Raw genomic sequence first — 18,201 nt, forward strand, 5'->3', positions numbered from 1 at the left:
GCATAATTCTAGAAGTTAATCTAAATCTTCGTTAGCTTAGTGTACAAAGTCCTTTTCAGTAATATTACAGGAGAGACAAAAAACTTTCTAAAATCCATGATTTGAAATATTTATGAGATCTGATAATGGAGTTTTATTACTTACATATTTGGTATGATTTATAATGACAAATAAACAGTAAGAAGAAGTGCGTTTGCATATTACAGGTCCTTTTTTGGGACTTGTAACATTTTCTGTTTCATATCAGAAAGTCGATGTGATAATAAATTTCAAAATTATCAAATATTTAATTAAAAAATTGATTTATATTTTTTGGTTGAAATTTAATGAAAAAAATCAATAATTAATGTGCTGTTTTTCGATAGCGATCGATTGCTTTGAGTGGACGTTTTACATGTATTTTGTTTTTGTTACAATAACAAAACACATGTTAAATTTCCACTCAAAGCACACGTTCGCTATCGAAAAGCAGCACATAAAACAAGTATTATATAGTTAGTAACAAATTTATACTCAATTCCATTTGACTCAGATAATAATTTTGAAATTTTTACAAAACAGAATGGACTTAGCACTTTTGTATATTCATAGTTATTTATATTAACCATTCCTGACAACTAAAAACTACAAATTTTAAAGCTGTGTATACTTTATAGGACATTTTATGTTTTTACACATATATGACGGTTAACCGGTTTAATCAGTTTTTTCGATGTCGGTTAACCGAAAAACCGGTTTTTTAAAAAAGGCCAATTTTCGGTTAACCGACAAACCGGTTTTTTAAAAAGTCGGTTTTTTATAAACACTAGTAATACCTCTTATAGTTTTTCCGGACCTGCGATTTAAATTTTGCGATTTTCGAGAAAAACTACTTTTTTGGCCATATTTTGGCGAATGAGCCGAATTTTCTTACTGTTATGATTTTTAAGAAAAAGCTATCAGAATATTATAGTCCAGATAATTCTGAATATAGTCTGAAAGATCGTGTATCTTTGTTCCTTATAGGAACCACAGAACATAATTGGTCAATTCACAAGGTCTCTTATAAGTCATATTGTCATAATGTCCTAATATATCACCTCTCGGTAGCCCGGCTTAACCGACTCTTAGGCATTCGGCGCAGGTCTCTGCTGGTTGGTTACGATAGCACAATAAACATAGCATACAGAGTAGTATTATTTTAGGAATTTTTTTTCTTGAAAAACAATAAAAACCATTGTGAAATATTAGGACATTATGACAATATGACATGACCTTGTGAAAGGACCAAATAATAATTAAAACACCTGCCAATGAAAGGTCATGAGTGTGCAAAAGTCAATGTTATTCGGAAGTACACAAAGACACCCGAATATTGTTGCCGAAATACCTCCGGTTCCATATGCCAGTAGAGTGGAGTTTCATGGCAGCGTTAAGAGCAACATTCTTAGCCATAAGGTCAACGGACAATCCAGTATAACGTCGAATACAGAATAACTCTGAGATACCTAGTGGTGGTTAGTGGTGGAAAGTTGGGACTTTTGTATTCTTCATGAATAGTAGAAGATCAGATTTTACATGGTTTACATTAAGCCCACTCCTAGTGTTTAACTGAGAGAGTGCCCAGATAATTTCCAGACACTGCCACTTAGAACAATTCTTATAATTGCATCAGATATTGCGCATCTGTATAAAAGCAAGGACTTATGCGGTTCCATTATTGAAGAGTTCCTCTTATCCATGAAAGCCACTAATGTACATTTCCCGACATTTGAGAATGGTGTTGAATGGCGGACAGTATATTACGTCCCCTCTACTTTCTCAAATGAACGCCAATCAGTATTCCAAAAGAAGGGAACATACTATTTAATATGTAATCCTTCGGTTTCATATGAGATATCTTCCCAACCATGGGGATAAAGACGACATAGCACCTAATACATGGTTCCGGAATTCCAGACTATTTATGAAAGGCCGTGTATATTTGAATAAGCCAGGTCATAATCAGGAGTGTGTTATGTTGCACAGTGGTTTAGAAACTTGGATAGTTCTGGGGGGTGTTGTGTCCGCTTAAGTTAGCCAAAATTAGCTTTACACGCTTTTGGATTAAATTCTCTTTCCGGATCATATAAAAATTGTATATAGTCCCGAAGAAAATTTTTTTCTACAAAAGAAAAAAATATATGGGTCTTTTTGGGAAAAAACTTAAAAAGTATTTTTTAAGTTTTTTCCCAAAAAGACTTTTTCCAAGTTCCAAATTTGGATGCGTGTAACTTTTTATAAAGACAAGATAACAAGTTAACAAGTTGTTTTTATTTTATTTAGAATTTTATCGCCAATATAGCTGATATTTTAAAAATAAATTTCGACACTCCGTCGTCCCAACATATCTAAAAAACCATAAAAAGATCAAGCAGAATTAAAAAAAAATAAATCAATAAACATAAATATCTCTTCAATTAATAGAGGTTAACATGTAAGCGTATGTAGGTTAACATGTAACCGTATTTTTTTGTAGATCTTCTTAAGCACTATTTATATTTCAGCTCATTCGGATCATAAATGGATTTATGGCGATTTTTTTAAGAAAGTTGAGACCCGAGGTGAAATTTGAGGGGCAATGCACTGACCCCCATTAGCGCTAGGATGCTGGACAACTGCAAATCAACTCGAAAGCAACTCAGCTCCAACCATGTGAAATTTCGTAATAATATCTGCAATAGTTCCCGAGATACCGAATTATTTTCAAAAAAAAAAAAAGTTTCTAAACCACTGTACTGAACCCAAAAGAAAAAATATAGTTGTACAATTTCTATAACAATATTATGGTTACTGTAATTATGTATATGATTACGGTATTCATAATGGCCCATAATCATAGTCAAACACTAAAGTCGGTTCTTTTTAAAAACAACTTTAAAATAAAAACCTGCTTTTTATTAATTTGCAACCATAGTCAAAATTAAAGTATGTTTTAAATTGAACCGACTTTAACTGGGTGCCACCGCAAAAGTAGAAAATGTTTTCATACAATATACAACAAAAAACAGACAAGTGGCAACGCTGAACAGCTGACATTCAAAATTAAAAAAAAAATCCAAAAAACGTAAACAATAAAAGTAACCGGGACATCTAAAGAAAGAAAGTTGTTTGTTGTGGAAAAGTGGAAAAGATAAGATTAATATCATAATTACGATATTTTGGTACTAATTTTATTGATAACTGTTCAATAATTGCAAAATCTCTACCAATATCATGTAACTTAAATATTTTTTACTTTGTGACGAACTTTTTTACTCGGCGAAGAACAGCTGATGCTGTTGTTAAACGAGTTAAAAACAACTTTAGCTAGTATTATATTTAGAGTCGACTTCAGCGTCAGAAGTATACTTTAACTTGTCTATGATAGACCTAAAGTCCACTCTTAAGTAAAGTCGAGTTTAATTCTCTTAAAATGTACTTTATTTTTGACTATGATTATGGGCCAATATGTTTAAGTTACCAACAGATCCAATAAGGTATGAGCGCAACTAAGAGTGAAACATATGCTCTGCATTTCAATAAAATCGGTGGGGCTTAAAAACCAATCTGGGTCGAAAGGATTTTGAATTGATTTACTTTCTAATTCATTTAATATGCCTTGAAATAAAGTATCTTTAATTTTAGTTTATCAGTCCTATTAAATTAGATTTAATGGGACAAAAATTTCTTGCACGATCTGAAATATTTTTTTAAATTTTCATTCATAAATTTGTAAAACCCACTAGCGGTTAGGTTTATCAGCTGGTCTGCATTATTAAATTTCTACTTATCTAATAGGATTCATAATAAAAACTTCTTACTCACCCCATCAAACACAATGACCTTGGATAATTCCTGACCCAACGATGTCTCCCAACACATCGTTGTCAAATTGTGTTCTATCTCCTTAAAGGTCTTCTTAATGTTGGTTAAATTTTTAATATACTGCTGATAGATCGTCAATTCAGTTGTTGTTATCGTTGCCATTGTTGTGGCAGCATCCAAATCAGTCGATGAGATTGTTGTAAAGTCATCATCGCAAACGGTGCGTATGCATGTTTCGAAATTACCATCATCAATTTCACTCCATTCGTAGAATGATGTCTGGCCTATGTCCTGATTTGCAATGTAAAAAGGTGTAGTGAGTATCTCTGGTATGTCATTTTCAATTAGTTCGTCCTCCTGTTGCTGTGGCAATGTTGTGGTGGGTGGTGTGGGCGTTATTGTGGTTGTGTCTTCATCAGTGGTCTTTAGTGTTGAGGTTGTAAAGAAGTCTGCAATTTTTTGCAAAAGTTCATTGCGTTCCCACTGTAATGCTTTGCTTGCTGTTGTTGCCTCCGTTTCGATTTGAGTCGTGGACAATGGTGTTGTTGGATCAGTTGAATCATCAATGTTAGTGGTTGTAGTGGTAATGATTGGAGACAGAGTGGAAGTAGTTATGGGACCAGCTTGTGTTGTGGTAGTGGTGGTATAGCGATCTCTTCTGCCATACTTTGAGGTCCTCAAAAGTTGTAAGGAAAGTGGATCTGGTCCTTTGCCATCAATTGGTTCTCTTTTAACTTTCTTGCCACTGCTTACAATGTCTATCGCTTGCTTTTTGTTTACTTTATCTTTAAGTTTTTTCTTCTTTGACTGCTTAGGGTTTTTGTATACATTGTTCTCTATGGAAGTCTCCAAATATTCAATCATCTCAGGGTAATCAGTATCACTTAAGTCTCTCTTATTTTTAGAACTCAACTCATCAACTTCGTTAAAGTCTACAAAACTGGGATCATTCATATCAAAACCGGCAAAGTAGTCGTAATATACGAATTGACTATCATTGCCTGGATTTTCCGTTGTAGTCGAACTAAGTACCGATGAGGGCGATGAACTGAATAGCTCCTCGGTGGTAGAAATAGATGTATCCTCATAATCATATGTCGTATCTATTGTGGTGGGTAGAAATGTTGTGGTAGTCGTTGGCATTGTGGTAAATTCTGTGGTCAGAGGTGTTGTTAGTTCGATTGTGGACGGAGATGGTGTCCATGTGGTCGTTGTAGGTAGTTCTGTTGTCGTTGTGGTCAATGTGGTTGGCGGCATCAGGGTTGTTGTTAAATTTAATAACAACAATGTTGTTGTGGCAGCCACTGTTGTGGTCGAGGGTAAATTCGTTGTAACTCTCCAGGGTTTTGAGCATTTGACAGTGATGTTGTAACATCTAACTTTTGATATGACCGCCGCTGCGGTTGTCATCACTGCATCGGTAATGGCATCAGTCGTCATTGTTGTTGTGGTGGAAAAATCCTCTGTTGAAAATGAAATTTCATTTGGTGCCGTTGTGGTCATTGCTGTGAATGCCTGCCAAAATTCCGTTAATTTAGCCAATTCCATGGCTGCGGTATCATTTTTTATTTTCAAATCACTCAAAGGCTTTTCTTTGCTATTGATTTTGTAAATGAATGAGAACATCAGCGAGTATAAATTCAACAAATTTAAAATCATGATTCTGCAAAGGCAATAGTATCAATTAGGTGAGTACAATGTGTGTGGAATAGATAAAATGTTAAAAGTGTGTAAATTACCTAGCCAATTGAAGTCTTAATTGTTGTCGTGGATGCCAATTTTCAAAAAGACCTAAAGCTTCAAAAATCATTGGCAGGAAGAATGACAGTAATGTCATGGTGACGTTGACAGCATTACGACTGATCCAATTGTCCTGACGAGCCAGCTCTTCAGACCTGTAAAATGCAATAAAATTATTATTAACATTTTTTTCTTAAAAATTAATAAAGTTTTAAATTAAATAACATGAAATAATTTTAGCATTATGTATTCACATTCCAGAATGTGAATATCGAACTTTTAAGAATTAAGTCATTATCCAAAAATCTCTGAATTTAACATTCAATTGCTGCACAAGTCGCTCAAGGAGGAGGCACGCAGCAGGTGCCTCCTCCGATGCATAACCTGGATCTTTTAGCTTTAATGACAATCATAGAAATGTAATTAATACCGCGGTTGCAGGATATCGCAGGGATTTCATACTTGGAGGTAGCCCTCCGCCCATAGCAGACTCCAAGGAAAACCTTTTGCGGAAACAAGAGTAAGTGTGGTACAACTGAGGTCGGGATGGAGCAACAGGCTTAATCATAGTTCCCGCATTGAACTAGATGTATACTAAGCTTGTGATTAGGGTTCCATGATTCCCCCACATGTTAAACTAGCCTGCCAACACTACTTCACTTAGTCCAGTGTAATTATGGACCAACCAATTGAAGTAGCACAACCTCGATGCGAAACCCCCAGATTAGAAAATTTTATAGTTTTAGCTGTTACAACAGCAATAACAGTAGTCCCTTCTACACATATTATTTCCATACAGAACTAACCCGATTCTCTGACTCATGAGTAAATGCTTAGAAAAACTGTAAATGTTTTATCTACTGGGGTGTATAAAAACCGGATTCACCCAGTAAATATTTATTTTACTGTATATATTGTTACCTTTTAAGAACCGTAGTTTATAATTTCAGTACTTTAAAATTAGAGAATTCCCTGGAATTCCGCAATATTTACAATCCCGAAAAAATTCCGATACAAATGACAAATGGTGACAGGGGTATACATATATAACCAAAATTAGAAATCGAGTCAGTTTACCTCTTCATATAAAATTTTTATAGGATTTTTTTATTTGTATCCAATTACATTTTAAGACCAAAAACATTTTTTAGATTTTTAACGAAGCCTACATTCTTAAAATTCAATAATTTCTTCTATGCGGGAATTCCCGGGATCCCGGGAAATTTCAAAATTAATCCCGATTTCCCGGGAAAAGAAAAGCTCTACTTACAATTTGTAACAACTTATTATTTATTTAAATGTACACAACAATTTAAATAGTCACTCCCTTTTAATACACACACATAAATTATACACTTTAGAATGTCCAAGAATACACTGGTAATGCAGTTGATGTTATTTAGTAACACTGTCTCCCACTTATGTCTGTTCGTCCCGAATAGGCACAGAAGCACGCATGATCCATCCCAATGGGTGTGTAGTTTGGGAGACAGTCCTTGCTTACGTTGTATTAGCATCAGAATTCCCTGTCGATCATATCTGGTTTTCATTTTGTCGCTGGTCACTTTTATTCGCCTGCGTGGAGTTCGTTAAGGTCCTGGGTGGAGTTTTAGCTTGGTTACAAAGACATTTTTGTTCGAGAGGTGGAGTCATGATTAGATGTCATGTATGCCTGCAGAAATGTTGTTATATGTTCATGCCAGTCCTTTTGATGTGCACTGACCACTTTTCTTAAATAGTCCTCCAGAGTACGATTAAATATTTTGACCATGCCATCGGATTGAAAATATAAAAAATATTTAAAATTTCAATTTCAAAGAAACTCCAAAGGAACACCAAATGCGCCTATAAACGTCATAGCTTCCTGATGGTTTTCGTAATGGTTTTCGGCATCGCTAACAGGAAAAGGACCAGCAACATCCATTGTAATTCACAATACGTTTTAACCTTTTCAAAACGTTGGTTTATTTCCTTTAAATAAACCGGATACTTTTGATTGCAAATAAAAGCCGTTTAGTAGTTTAAAAATTGTAACAACTCTTTATTTATTTAAAATGTACAACAACAGAATTAAATAGTCACTCAATGTTTTTTTATACACGTTTATAGACACACTTTATAGTGTACACGAATTCTCTTGAAAAACACAGCACTCAGTTGATATTTATTCGAAAAACGTATCTGATAAACTCACTAACGACTGCATCCTCTGCCACTATTTATAACACTGCCATCTGCGCTCTAGATTGCTCTTTAACTGTCTAGAGCTTTCTAATACATACGCCATCTGTGGTGTACTTTCTATAATGTTCTATAACTGAATATTCGAATTCGAATATACGGTCGCAGCAATGGTCAACTGAAAGCTTTTATTCAATGTTAATAATGCCCACAGATATGTTACAGTTTGCTATTACAGCACTGTTATTTGAAAGCATTCTGCTACTTTTAAATCAGCCATTAAAATCGTTACATTTGAATTCAAGTACAATTTCGTAACAATATATACAAAAGATGGTTGATGTTGAAACCAGGCGTTAAAACCGTTAAATTCAAATTAATACTGCAAATTCGTAACAATATGTTTCGAAATACTATAGAAACCTTTTCGCCTGGCAGTGGAAGAAATCTTTACCAAGCCAAGACGACTTTTGTTACACCCTAGAGGAAATCCAAACAATTTTTAATGAACGAATCCGATTTTTGATACATACATCCGAAAGTAGAAAATCTTTGATATTAGTAGGGTTTTCTGCTCACGACGGAATCCAATAAGTAGATTCGTTCTGTTAGCATCATATAAGGAACAAATCGACCTCGCAAGTGAGCGAGGCCAAATAGTTTAATGGTCGCCTTTCTATCAAAAAATATAAGACTATCACTAGATAATAACTATATTAAATCCAACTAAGAGTTGCATGTTTGATAGAAATTTCCGCCAATGAGCACTTTAAATTACAGGTCACTTGATAGAGGATTTTATCTCATAATATTCCAATATCCTGGAGTGTCCAAAACTATGAGCCTCAAGCGTCCAGATTCACCGTGATGAGTGCAACCTGTTTGAATTTGACGGTGTGCAACTTAACGCTTACAATTATCTGCATAGAAATAGTACTCAAAACTAATTCAAAGGCCTTTCGATTGGAAGCAAGCTCCATTGCATTCCTTCACACTATTATCCAATAAAAAAAAATGGTTTTACTGCAGCCTTTAAGATCCTATTTATAGGATTGATTCCACAATTAGTATCAATTGCCCTTTTAAATAAGGCATTATCCTATTCTGGTTACTGATATTCCAGAAAGTTTTAGTCTAATTCCAATCAGTTTTGGAGGATCGAAGCTATTAATATTGTTGTATTCTGTAAGTTAACAGTTGTCAATACTGCTATATATGCAACAGTTTGAATACTCCTGAATTCCAAATCAACCAACAAAATGTTCATAGCCAAGTTTCAAGAGGAGATAACAATGATAAAGAATAGGATAGTACTGAAACTAAATACATTCCAAATCAAAGCAACCGCTTCGCTAGTTTAGGTGCGGTCATTGCTGAAGGCTGATATTTATTACCTTAACATTTTCTAGTTCCTATTTTCAACTACATATGTACATCTTTAAAAAGGTATGCGTTAATAAAATCCCTGAGAAACATAAAGCACTTAAAATTGCCTTATAAAGAATTTTCCACTAGATCATTTACTTACTTATTAACCAGTGCCACTACAGTATAACCGGAAGCAGCCAACAATGTCATCACTAAAATATTTACTAAAATTCGTTGTAAAATAATGCGCCAACTGAAACCACCGAGCAACAATGCACCATTGTCATTCAAGATAAAGAAGAAGAGCGTAGATGTTGAAGAAAGCAAGAAAATGAAAAATAAAATTCAATTTCCCATAAATATAATGCAGCAACAATGTAGAGAAGAGTCAAATTTACTTGCGTTTATCCTTTTTCTTTTCGGCTTCTTCTAGTAAAGCTTCTTTGAAACCCACTACTACGGATGCAATCCTATTATGTGCAGTTTCCGCATGACCTGTTAGTTTGGCACGAGTAGGAAAGGGGATGTAAGTTAGTTAAATCATCGTGAGTTTGTGTACTTTTTAAATCACTGCAAGACTACTTAAACTTACCAATCATAAAATCCCAGCCCGTAAAAAGTTTCCATGAAAACGTACATTCATCGTCTTTTGAAGATAATTTCGAATTTCGTGAGTTTTCTGCCATTCTGTAAGTGGAAATGCGGAGGAAAGAACATCATAAAATATTTGCAAACACAACAATGAAAATGTTCATTAATTAAAACTTTTCAAATAAGTAATGTGTTCGAAGTTGGAATGTGAGTGTGGAGATTTTCCTTTCTCTAATAAATTAATCAAACCAAGTAAGGAGTGAGATCGAAAAATTCTTAACATACATATATGTTTATAAAAAAGAAACCACTAAACTTACAGCTTTAATTTTTTTTTTTATTTGATTGAAATTATTATTACAATTTACAAAAAAAATTATTTTTATAGTTTTAATCACTAGTGATGAAATTTTGAACCTTTTTCGGAAACCCTTCCATTAACGTTTTTATAGTGCTTTCTGTCACTTTGCTCGAACATGTAGTCCATCTCCGTTTAAAATCTACCACACTTTTGGACACCTTTTTTGTACTCTTCAATTCTCTTTTAACAAGAGCCCAATATCTCTCCACTGGCCTTAGCTCCGGGCAGTTTGGAGGATTTGCCTCTCTTGGTACAAATACCACATTATTGTTCTTGTACCACTCAAGGGCTTGTTTGCCATAGTGACAGGATGCCAAGTCAGGCCAAAAATAAGTGGACACATTATGAAGTCTTATGAATGGAAGCAGCCTTTTTTGTAAACATTCCTTGATGTAAATTTCGGTATTTATAGAGCCCGTTGTAACAAATGAGTGGCTTCTTTTGCCGCAACTGCATATTGCTTGCCATACCAAGAACTTTCTGGGAAATTTTGTCTGCTTTTGGGTCCTAAACTTTTCTTCAACATTCCCTCGAGCATCAGCAACATAAAATTTTTGACCTGGAAGTTGCGAAAAATCTGCCAGAACATACGTTTCGTCATCCATTATGCAGCAAGAATATTTTTTTATAAAACTTGACTTCAATTTCCGTGCTCTGTTTTTGGCCTCTAAATTTTTAGTAGCGTTCCTGTCAGGAACTTTTTGAGCCTTGTATGTTTTTAAACCTGCATTAGCTTTAACTTTTCGTACCAAATAGTCCGAGCACTGAGCTAACCGGGCTGCTTTCCTACCGGATGTGTTGGGAGCTCTTTTGAAAATGCGTTCTATTTTTTTGGCTTTAGAAACATCATGTGGACCATTCCTTCTACCTGAACCAGGTTTTCTATCAACTGACAAGTTCTCCCGGTACTGTTTAATAACATTGGAAACAGTTTGACGGCAGACCTTTGTATGCTTGGCCAACTTTTTGTAAGACCAAGTTGGGTTTTGTTGAAAATATTTAATAATTTCAGTACGCACTTTTTTCTGGTCACTCATTTTAATCAGATTAACAAAAAAATTAATATAATTGACATTACACATAATAACTGACATGTTTTTCAAAGGTAACTTGATCAAAAAAAAATTCAAATAATACTTGGGTTTAAAAAATGTAATGAAAAACGTGTGTTAAGAATTTTTCGATCTCACTCCTTATATGAGTTTTATTGTGTTAAATTGTAGGACTATAGTCAATTGTACCTGGCGTGTGCATGGTGTGTCAGAGATTGTATGATGAGCGTGTCCTTCTTCTTAGTATTTATAACATACCTTTAGTTTTATCTTTGTTTATTTACTATATTTACTACATTGTTAATTAATTAGAAGGACAATATATAAATTGACAATTAAAAAAAATGCCAACTAATTGAATTACGACCACGTTGGCTTGACCCTCAAATCAAAAAATCGAAAAAGAAATGAAATCAAATCAACATTCCTTATCGAAACTTAAAAGATTAACTTTCGTTTCTATTTGTAATTCGATATTAAGATTTAGTTACTTACATTTCTTTTTATTTTATTGTTGTACTTGTTTCCCTCGTTAAGTTTTTGCTGTTTTGAGAAGAAGGATGCCCTCATGAAACATTTAAAACATAAAAAGTATTAAAAGAAAGCTAATATGTAAGTGCTTAGAAATAATCTTTGATGAGTTCAGTATTTTCGCATTGATCTAGACAGTAAAGGGATAAAAGTTGTCGCTTATGCGGACGATGATGTGATACTTGTATCAGGTCTGTTTCCGGACGTGATCAGTGATATTATGTCCACTGCTTTAGGGTTGCTCGACAATTGGGCCACGGTAAGTGGTCTTGGAGTGAATCCAAGCAAAACAGAACTTGTACTTTTCACGACAAAGATTCCAAGCTTCAAACTTCCACGGTTGAAAATCTGCGAAATCCCCCTTTCAAATAATGCAAAATACCTAGGTATTATACTGGACTCTAAATTGTCATGTAAGCTAAATACTCTACATAGGGTAAAAAAGCCTACGGTGGCCTATTATACCTGTCGTAGGATGTTTGGTAGAAAATGGGGACTTAGTCCCAGCATAGTTAAATGGATGTAGACGGCTATAGTACGTCCAATTCTTACTTACGGATCTCTTGTATGGTGGACTGCAACTAGAAGGAAGTATGTCGTAGACCAACTACACAAAGTCCAGAGATCAGCTTGCATTGGTATAACCGGCGCACTAAGAACTAGTCCTTCAGAGGCACTGAACACTATATTGCACCTTGTGCCACAAAATGGGCACCTCTGTCTGTAGCGCAGCGAGGCTTCAAGTATCTGGTTGTTGGAGATCGAGAATATATGGCCACGAGGGGATTTTGTGCCAGTTGCCTTCGATCGTTCTCCAACCATCTGACTAAATTACTCCATACACAGATTTTGATAGGGTATTCAAGGTCTTAATTCCCTCCAGGAGTGAGTGGGGTAGGGGTAATCTCGTGTACAAATATAACACTAGGATATATACAGACGGTTCTAAAATGAGCTGTGGTGTTGGTTCTGGCGTCTTCTGTGACGAACCTGAGATAGGCATTTCGTATCATCTTCCGAATGAGTGTAGTGTTTTCCAGGCGGAAATTTTTGCAATCGTGGCAGCTTGCAATACACTACATGATCATAATACCCGCGGCAATATAGGTATTTTTGTCGACAGTCAAGCGGCACTTCTCTCACTGAATGTCTACACAATTTCATCTTCACTAGTTAGGCAATGTAGGAATTCTCTGTCAAGACTAGGTCGTCTATCTGACACTACTTTGGTTTGGGTACCTGCGCACAGGGACCACTATGGATATCTCCAATGCGGTCTTAGTATTAAGACCATCTTCAGACATTTTCTTACAAAGACTGAGAATAGATGGCGTAATTTAGACACATGTAGGGTAGCCAAGTTGATGTGGCCATCTTTTAACGAAAAATGTACTATGCAACTGAGAACCCGGAATAGATGGGATATATTAAGGTTGCTGGGACACTGGGCGTTAGGCAAGCACTCAAATCGACTGGGACTCCCTTTTAATGACCATTGTCGTAGTTGTAAGGATAGGGAATGAGGAAACAGTTTTCCACCTTCTCTGCGAATGCCCAGCCCTGAGTGTCAAGAGACATAAATTCATGGGCAACTATACATTGACCAACCTTTGTGAGGTAGCCGAGTCTAAACTCAATGACCTACTGAGATATCTCGCCGCTACCAGTTGTGTCTAGCACGCACATTTTAGTTACATTACGATGTAAACGATATTACATCTGACGAGTGGTGTGGTCTCATCAAAACGGGGTCCCTTCGACTCTACTTGATTGTTCGCACGTAGTGAACTACAACGTAAAACAAAAACCAAGCAATTGAATTCTTAATGCGCTTAATTTCTTTCGAAAGGGACCCGACATATTGCAGATACAGTTAGAACTATATGAAATTTAAATAATAATTTGACAAGACAATTAATTGATGGATCCTGGAGACACACTTCCCAGGCGCTCAAGGACTAATGTCTCTATTTATGAAAGACCAGGATTATACCGATATCAGAGCATCGTTTAAAATGGGCAGTCAAAAGTTTCCATTCCTTTAAATCTACAGGTCCTGATTAATGGATACTGGGTAAGATGGATACTCTTGCGCCTACTTGCGTTTATCATGTCCCATCAGCTTACACGATCTGCGTCCCAAAGGAGGACAACCATATCGTACACCAATGCTATGGAATTTAGACCTTTCAGTTTGTCCTCATTTGTAATTAAAAAATTGGAAATGATCGTTAATGTATCGTGTGGCTGTTCTCAAACTATATGGTGCACGACCAAACATTTATTATCGGAGCTCATGCAAATGCTCACAACTCAATTTTGGGCAGCTCAGATGTCAACGAACGAGGTGAGTACATTCTAGACTTCATATTGGACTTTAATCTGGTTGTTGTCAATAGAGGTTCAGAACCTACTTTTCTGGTTGCAAATAGGCAGGAGGTTCTGGATATTACGCTTGTTTGTGCAAGCTATTCGCAACTTATTAGGAATTGGAAGGTTTCAGATGATTGCCCTCTCTCTCTCTCTCGGATCATAGATACCTGACATTCTCAATTGAACTAGAGGCTGAAAAAGGAACACCTTTTCTAAACAGGAGGAAAACCAAATGGAATGATCATAAGCACATCATATATGGTCTACTTCCCTCACCGCATTTGATAGGTAACACTAGGGATTTTGAAAGTGCTGTGGAAAAGCTCACTATCTCTCTTAGTGAGGCCACAAGGCGAACGTGGACTCCCTCTGCACGCAGAGGACGGATATGAACTCTGTGGTGGTCTTTAGATATAGCGATTTCTAGGCATATTTGTCGTAAACTAAAAGAAAATATCAATCAACAGGTCACGGTATAAGTCTATGTTCAACAAATTTAAAAATCAGGTTAGAAGCGCGAAACGTAAGTCCTGGAGGAATTTCTGCAGCGGCGTCGAAAGTTCCTCTGAGACCAACTGTTCAAGGTTATATTCAGAAACAGGATGGTAGGTGGACCACTAAATGGACTGAGACACTAGAACTGCTAAAAGACACTCATTTTCAGGCAAGAATGGCCTTCTGGGTGGATCCCAAAAGGCGATGAAACTGCCTAAAATCTATCTAAGAAACCTGATATTACTGTACAATTTCATATAGTATTACACGATTTTAGGTAGACAATACCTTATAACGACTTCTGTAGAAGCTGCAACAATGAGAACGAAGATAAAACCACGGAAGATCTTCTTTGAATTCTTTGTTATTGATAAAAACCTGTCTATCCAGAGGTAATTTAGGTAAGATCCATACTGTCATTAGAACAACAGGATGGCTGGAGAATGAAGGCAGCCAAGGAACCTAGGGTGGCCCAAATATCATTTTAAATCATATCTTATTTTGATTCGTTGGCTTAGCTTGCTAGACGAGAATGTAGCTACTGTGTTCGAAAGTGTGCAACTTGATCCAAGACATTTCATACATTTAAAGATCGCTACAGAGTCATGATTACGGTCTTTTTAAAGGCTGAAATGGTAGATGTGAATTTGGATCATCTTTAGTTTCAACTGGATGGCACACCATGTCACACAGTTTATCAAACAATCAATTATTTACGCACTAAGTTCGGTAATTGGGTATTCAGCTGTCTTGGCGATATCAATTGGCCGCCAAGGAGCTGCGATTTGACACTTTTATACATTTTCTTGTGGGATTCTGTTAAAGTCCGATGCTATGCGAATAGTCCAGAAACAATCCACACACTTAAGACTAAAAGCGGTCCAAAGCGGGAAGAGGTTGCAAATTAACTTAATGTTTCTGTTTATTTCCCATTTATTCAACCTGGTAATACTTCTCTTTAAGATAAAAGCAAATCAGTATCACACAACTTCTTCGTGTGAAACAAAAAAAAAAGAAGAAATCCCAACAAATCTCAATCCTAAGAAAACTAAAATGAAAACAATGCAAGTTAAATAAAAGGAAGGAGCAGTTGGAAAAGAACAAAAAAAAACAAACAATTGTACATTTCGTTAAATACTATTAATGGTATTAAGGTTTATTTTATTTAACTTTACTTCACTTTTGTTCATTTGTTATTTACGGATTTGTGTGTGCCATGAAAACGATTACCACGCAAAAAGACATTTTTTCTTTCTTCTTAAACGGACACACGCATTCCCACTCAAATATGTATGAGAATGAAATGCTTTCCAAGGAATCGTTTGCTTATACCGCCACTTAAGTATTATTTGTAGCCATAAATCGTTGTAATATCAACGAACTTTTACTATCACCACCTCTACCATCTAATCGCTCCCTAACCAATAATTCAGTTTCACTTTTCTTAGACACACACAAACATTTTTGTTTGTATGTGTTTACAACAACAACAACAACTTCTCCCCATTCTGAAAATAATTTTGCCAATCGTTGAAATATTCCACCCCCTCAACACCGCCGCCAAAGTTAGACGCGTATCATATTGCCAGCTAACGAATGTTCTTCTAACAAGTTCAATACTGCCAATGAATCTCATTGAGGTACGTGCTCAGCATATTGAGGATTTTTGCCTGCCTTTCGAGGAGTACTTCTGTCATGCATTGAATGAATCGTTGTAGTCGTTTGTCGTATTCATCGTTTGCTGCTTATTGTTATTCATCGAAAAAGAGCCTCTAGAGAAAAATTTATTTATTGGCGGATTTTTTTTTTGTTCGTTTTAGTTTTTGTGCCTTCTTTTGACGTTTTTTTATTATTATTTTGTCAGGATTGTGACTTTGCTTGTGTGTGAGTGTATAAATATTTGTGTATTTGTAAGAAAAAAAAGTTTAGTCGTTATGTAGAATCCTTGTATGACACATACACATTTACATACTTAATAAATCAGCATACAAATTATATACAGTAGGGAATGTTATTTTAAATACATCTGCATCTTCTTCTGAAACTCTGGAAGACTTGGAATTAAATTTCAATATTTCAGTGCTATGATACGGTATCTAATTCTAGTAACATATTTATATAATTATATTCATATAACTAAATAAATACTTTGAAAAATCTAAATTTTAATTATATATAGAAGAGAAAACCCGTTTTACTCTTAAATGTCACATTCATTAACGAATTCCGAGAGAAAAGAACTGCTCATATTTTGAGCCCAAGAATCATATACTCTGTAACAATGTGAAACAAGTGATCGAAACAAATAGTAGTCGAACAGGACACGGTGAAGCAAAACTTCCCAACCACTTCATTTTATAAACTTTGTAACAGGTATTGCAACATGTGGCTGTCATAATGGAATATTACGGTTTCATGTCTGGCCGCATATTCTGTGCGATTTTCGGTCAATGCAACGAATCAGTTGCATTCGGTACATGATAGATACGACCCATTTGCTCCCACCAAATGTAGAAAATTACTTCAGCAACATGAATATTTGGCTTTGGTGTCGATTCGGCTGGTTGATCGGACTTCACATTCGATCTTTAAAGGTCTCTCGGCTTCAATTCGTATGGTACAGAATTTCCCTGCTTTTTGGATGAATCCTGCTTCTTGCAAACGTTTTCAAATTGCTGCTTGTGTAGCTCCTAACGATTTTGCAAGCTCCTATTGAGTTTTACAACAATCTTCATTGGAGTCTTCATAGATCACGAATTCAATTAGCAGTCTCAAAGGAAACATATCCCTAGGTGTTGAAGGAATATCTACTGATCCCATAAGTACACCATCGACCACATAAACAGCCTACGTGCTATTCTGGAACAATCTTCATTGCTTCAATGCATCATTGACTTCGATAAGGACTTCGATGAACTAAACCACGATGTGATTTGGAGTTCATTGGCATGTAGGCATATAAAGCTTATACCGTAATGCCTCTTGTAGGATAAAACATGGAAAATTGCTGAGTGAAACAGTGAGGAAAGGTGTTCGACAGGGATGTGTCATGTCACCACTTCTATTTAATATAGTTCCGGACACGATCCTTGGAAGAGCCTTCGATAACGGCAGGGGAATATAGTGGGGGTTGCAGGGTCGCCTAAACGATCTTGATTATGCAGACGATATTTGTCTACTGGCTCACAGCTACTCATATTTCGCGGCAAACATACGAAGCGAAATGAAAATAAATGCTATGAAGACAAAAACTTTACGTATAAATGCAACCTCACGGAATCTATTTGCAATAGGTGTAATCGATATAGAAGATATCAGCTAATTCCGCTATCTTGGAAGCTATATTTCAACGTACGGGGGATCGGGTGAGGACATTTGGCCGTCTAAAACCAATTTGGATTTCTGCGTCTTTATCTCTGCGTACGACAATAGCAATCATCAATGCCAATATAAAATCTAGCCTTTTGTACGGCTGCGAAACTTGGAACGCTGCCAGTCATGATATACGGAAAATGCAAGTATTCATGAAACGCTGTCTTCGCAAGACCCTACGTGTATTCTGGTCGAGAACCATATCTAATCACATGCTCGTGTAAAAAATTCAACAAATCCTATCAATTGAAAAAAGGAGAAGAAAATGGCGTTGGATCGGCCACACCCTTAGAAGGCAGCCTAACGATATCA

At 35.9% G+C, this 18,201-nt stretch overlaps 1 protein-coding gene across 1 annotated transcript in view; it reads right to left on the reverse strand.

Annotated features, from left to right (window-relative positions):
- Tmc (Transmembrane channel-like) overlaps window positions 1-18,201 on the reverse strand; it is a 70,122-nt gene that overhangs the window by 20,833 nt on the left and 31,088 nt on the right. Inside the window, exons 8-12 of the mRNA XM_065505867.1 lie at window positions 9,707-9,801; window positions 9,513-9,609; window positions 9,275-9,367; window positions 5,565-5,720; window positions 3,826-5,488 (exon numbers count right to left, since the gene is read on the reverse strand). Of these exons, the coding sequence (XP_065361939.1) occupies window positions 3,826-5,488; window positions 5,565-5,720; window positions 9,275-9,367; window positions 9,513-9,609; window positions 9,707-9,801 (2,104 nt within the window). The remainder of the gene's footprint in view (window positions 1-3,825; window positions 5,489-5,564; window positions 5,721-9,274; window positions 9,368-9,512; window positions 9,610-9,706; window positions 9,802-18,201) is intronic.

The sequence above is a fragment of the Calliphora vicina genome, chromosome 3, assembly GCF_958450345.1.
Source record: "Calliphora vicina chromosome 3, idCalVici1.1, whole genome shotgun sequence".
Lineage (NCBI taxonomy): Eukaryota > Metazoa > Arthropoda > Insecta > Diptera > Calliphoridae > Calliphora > Calliphora vicina.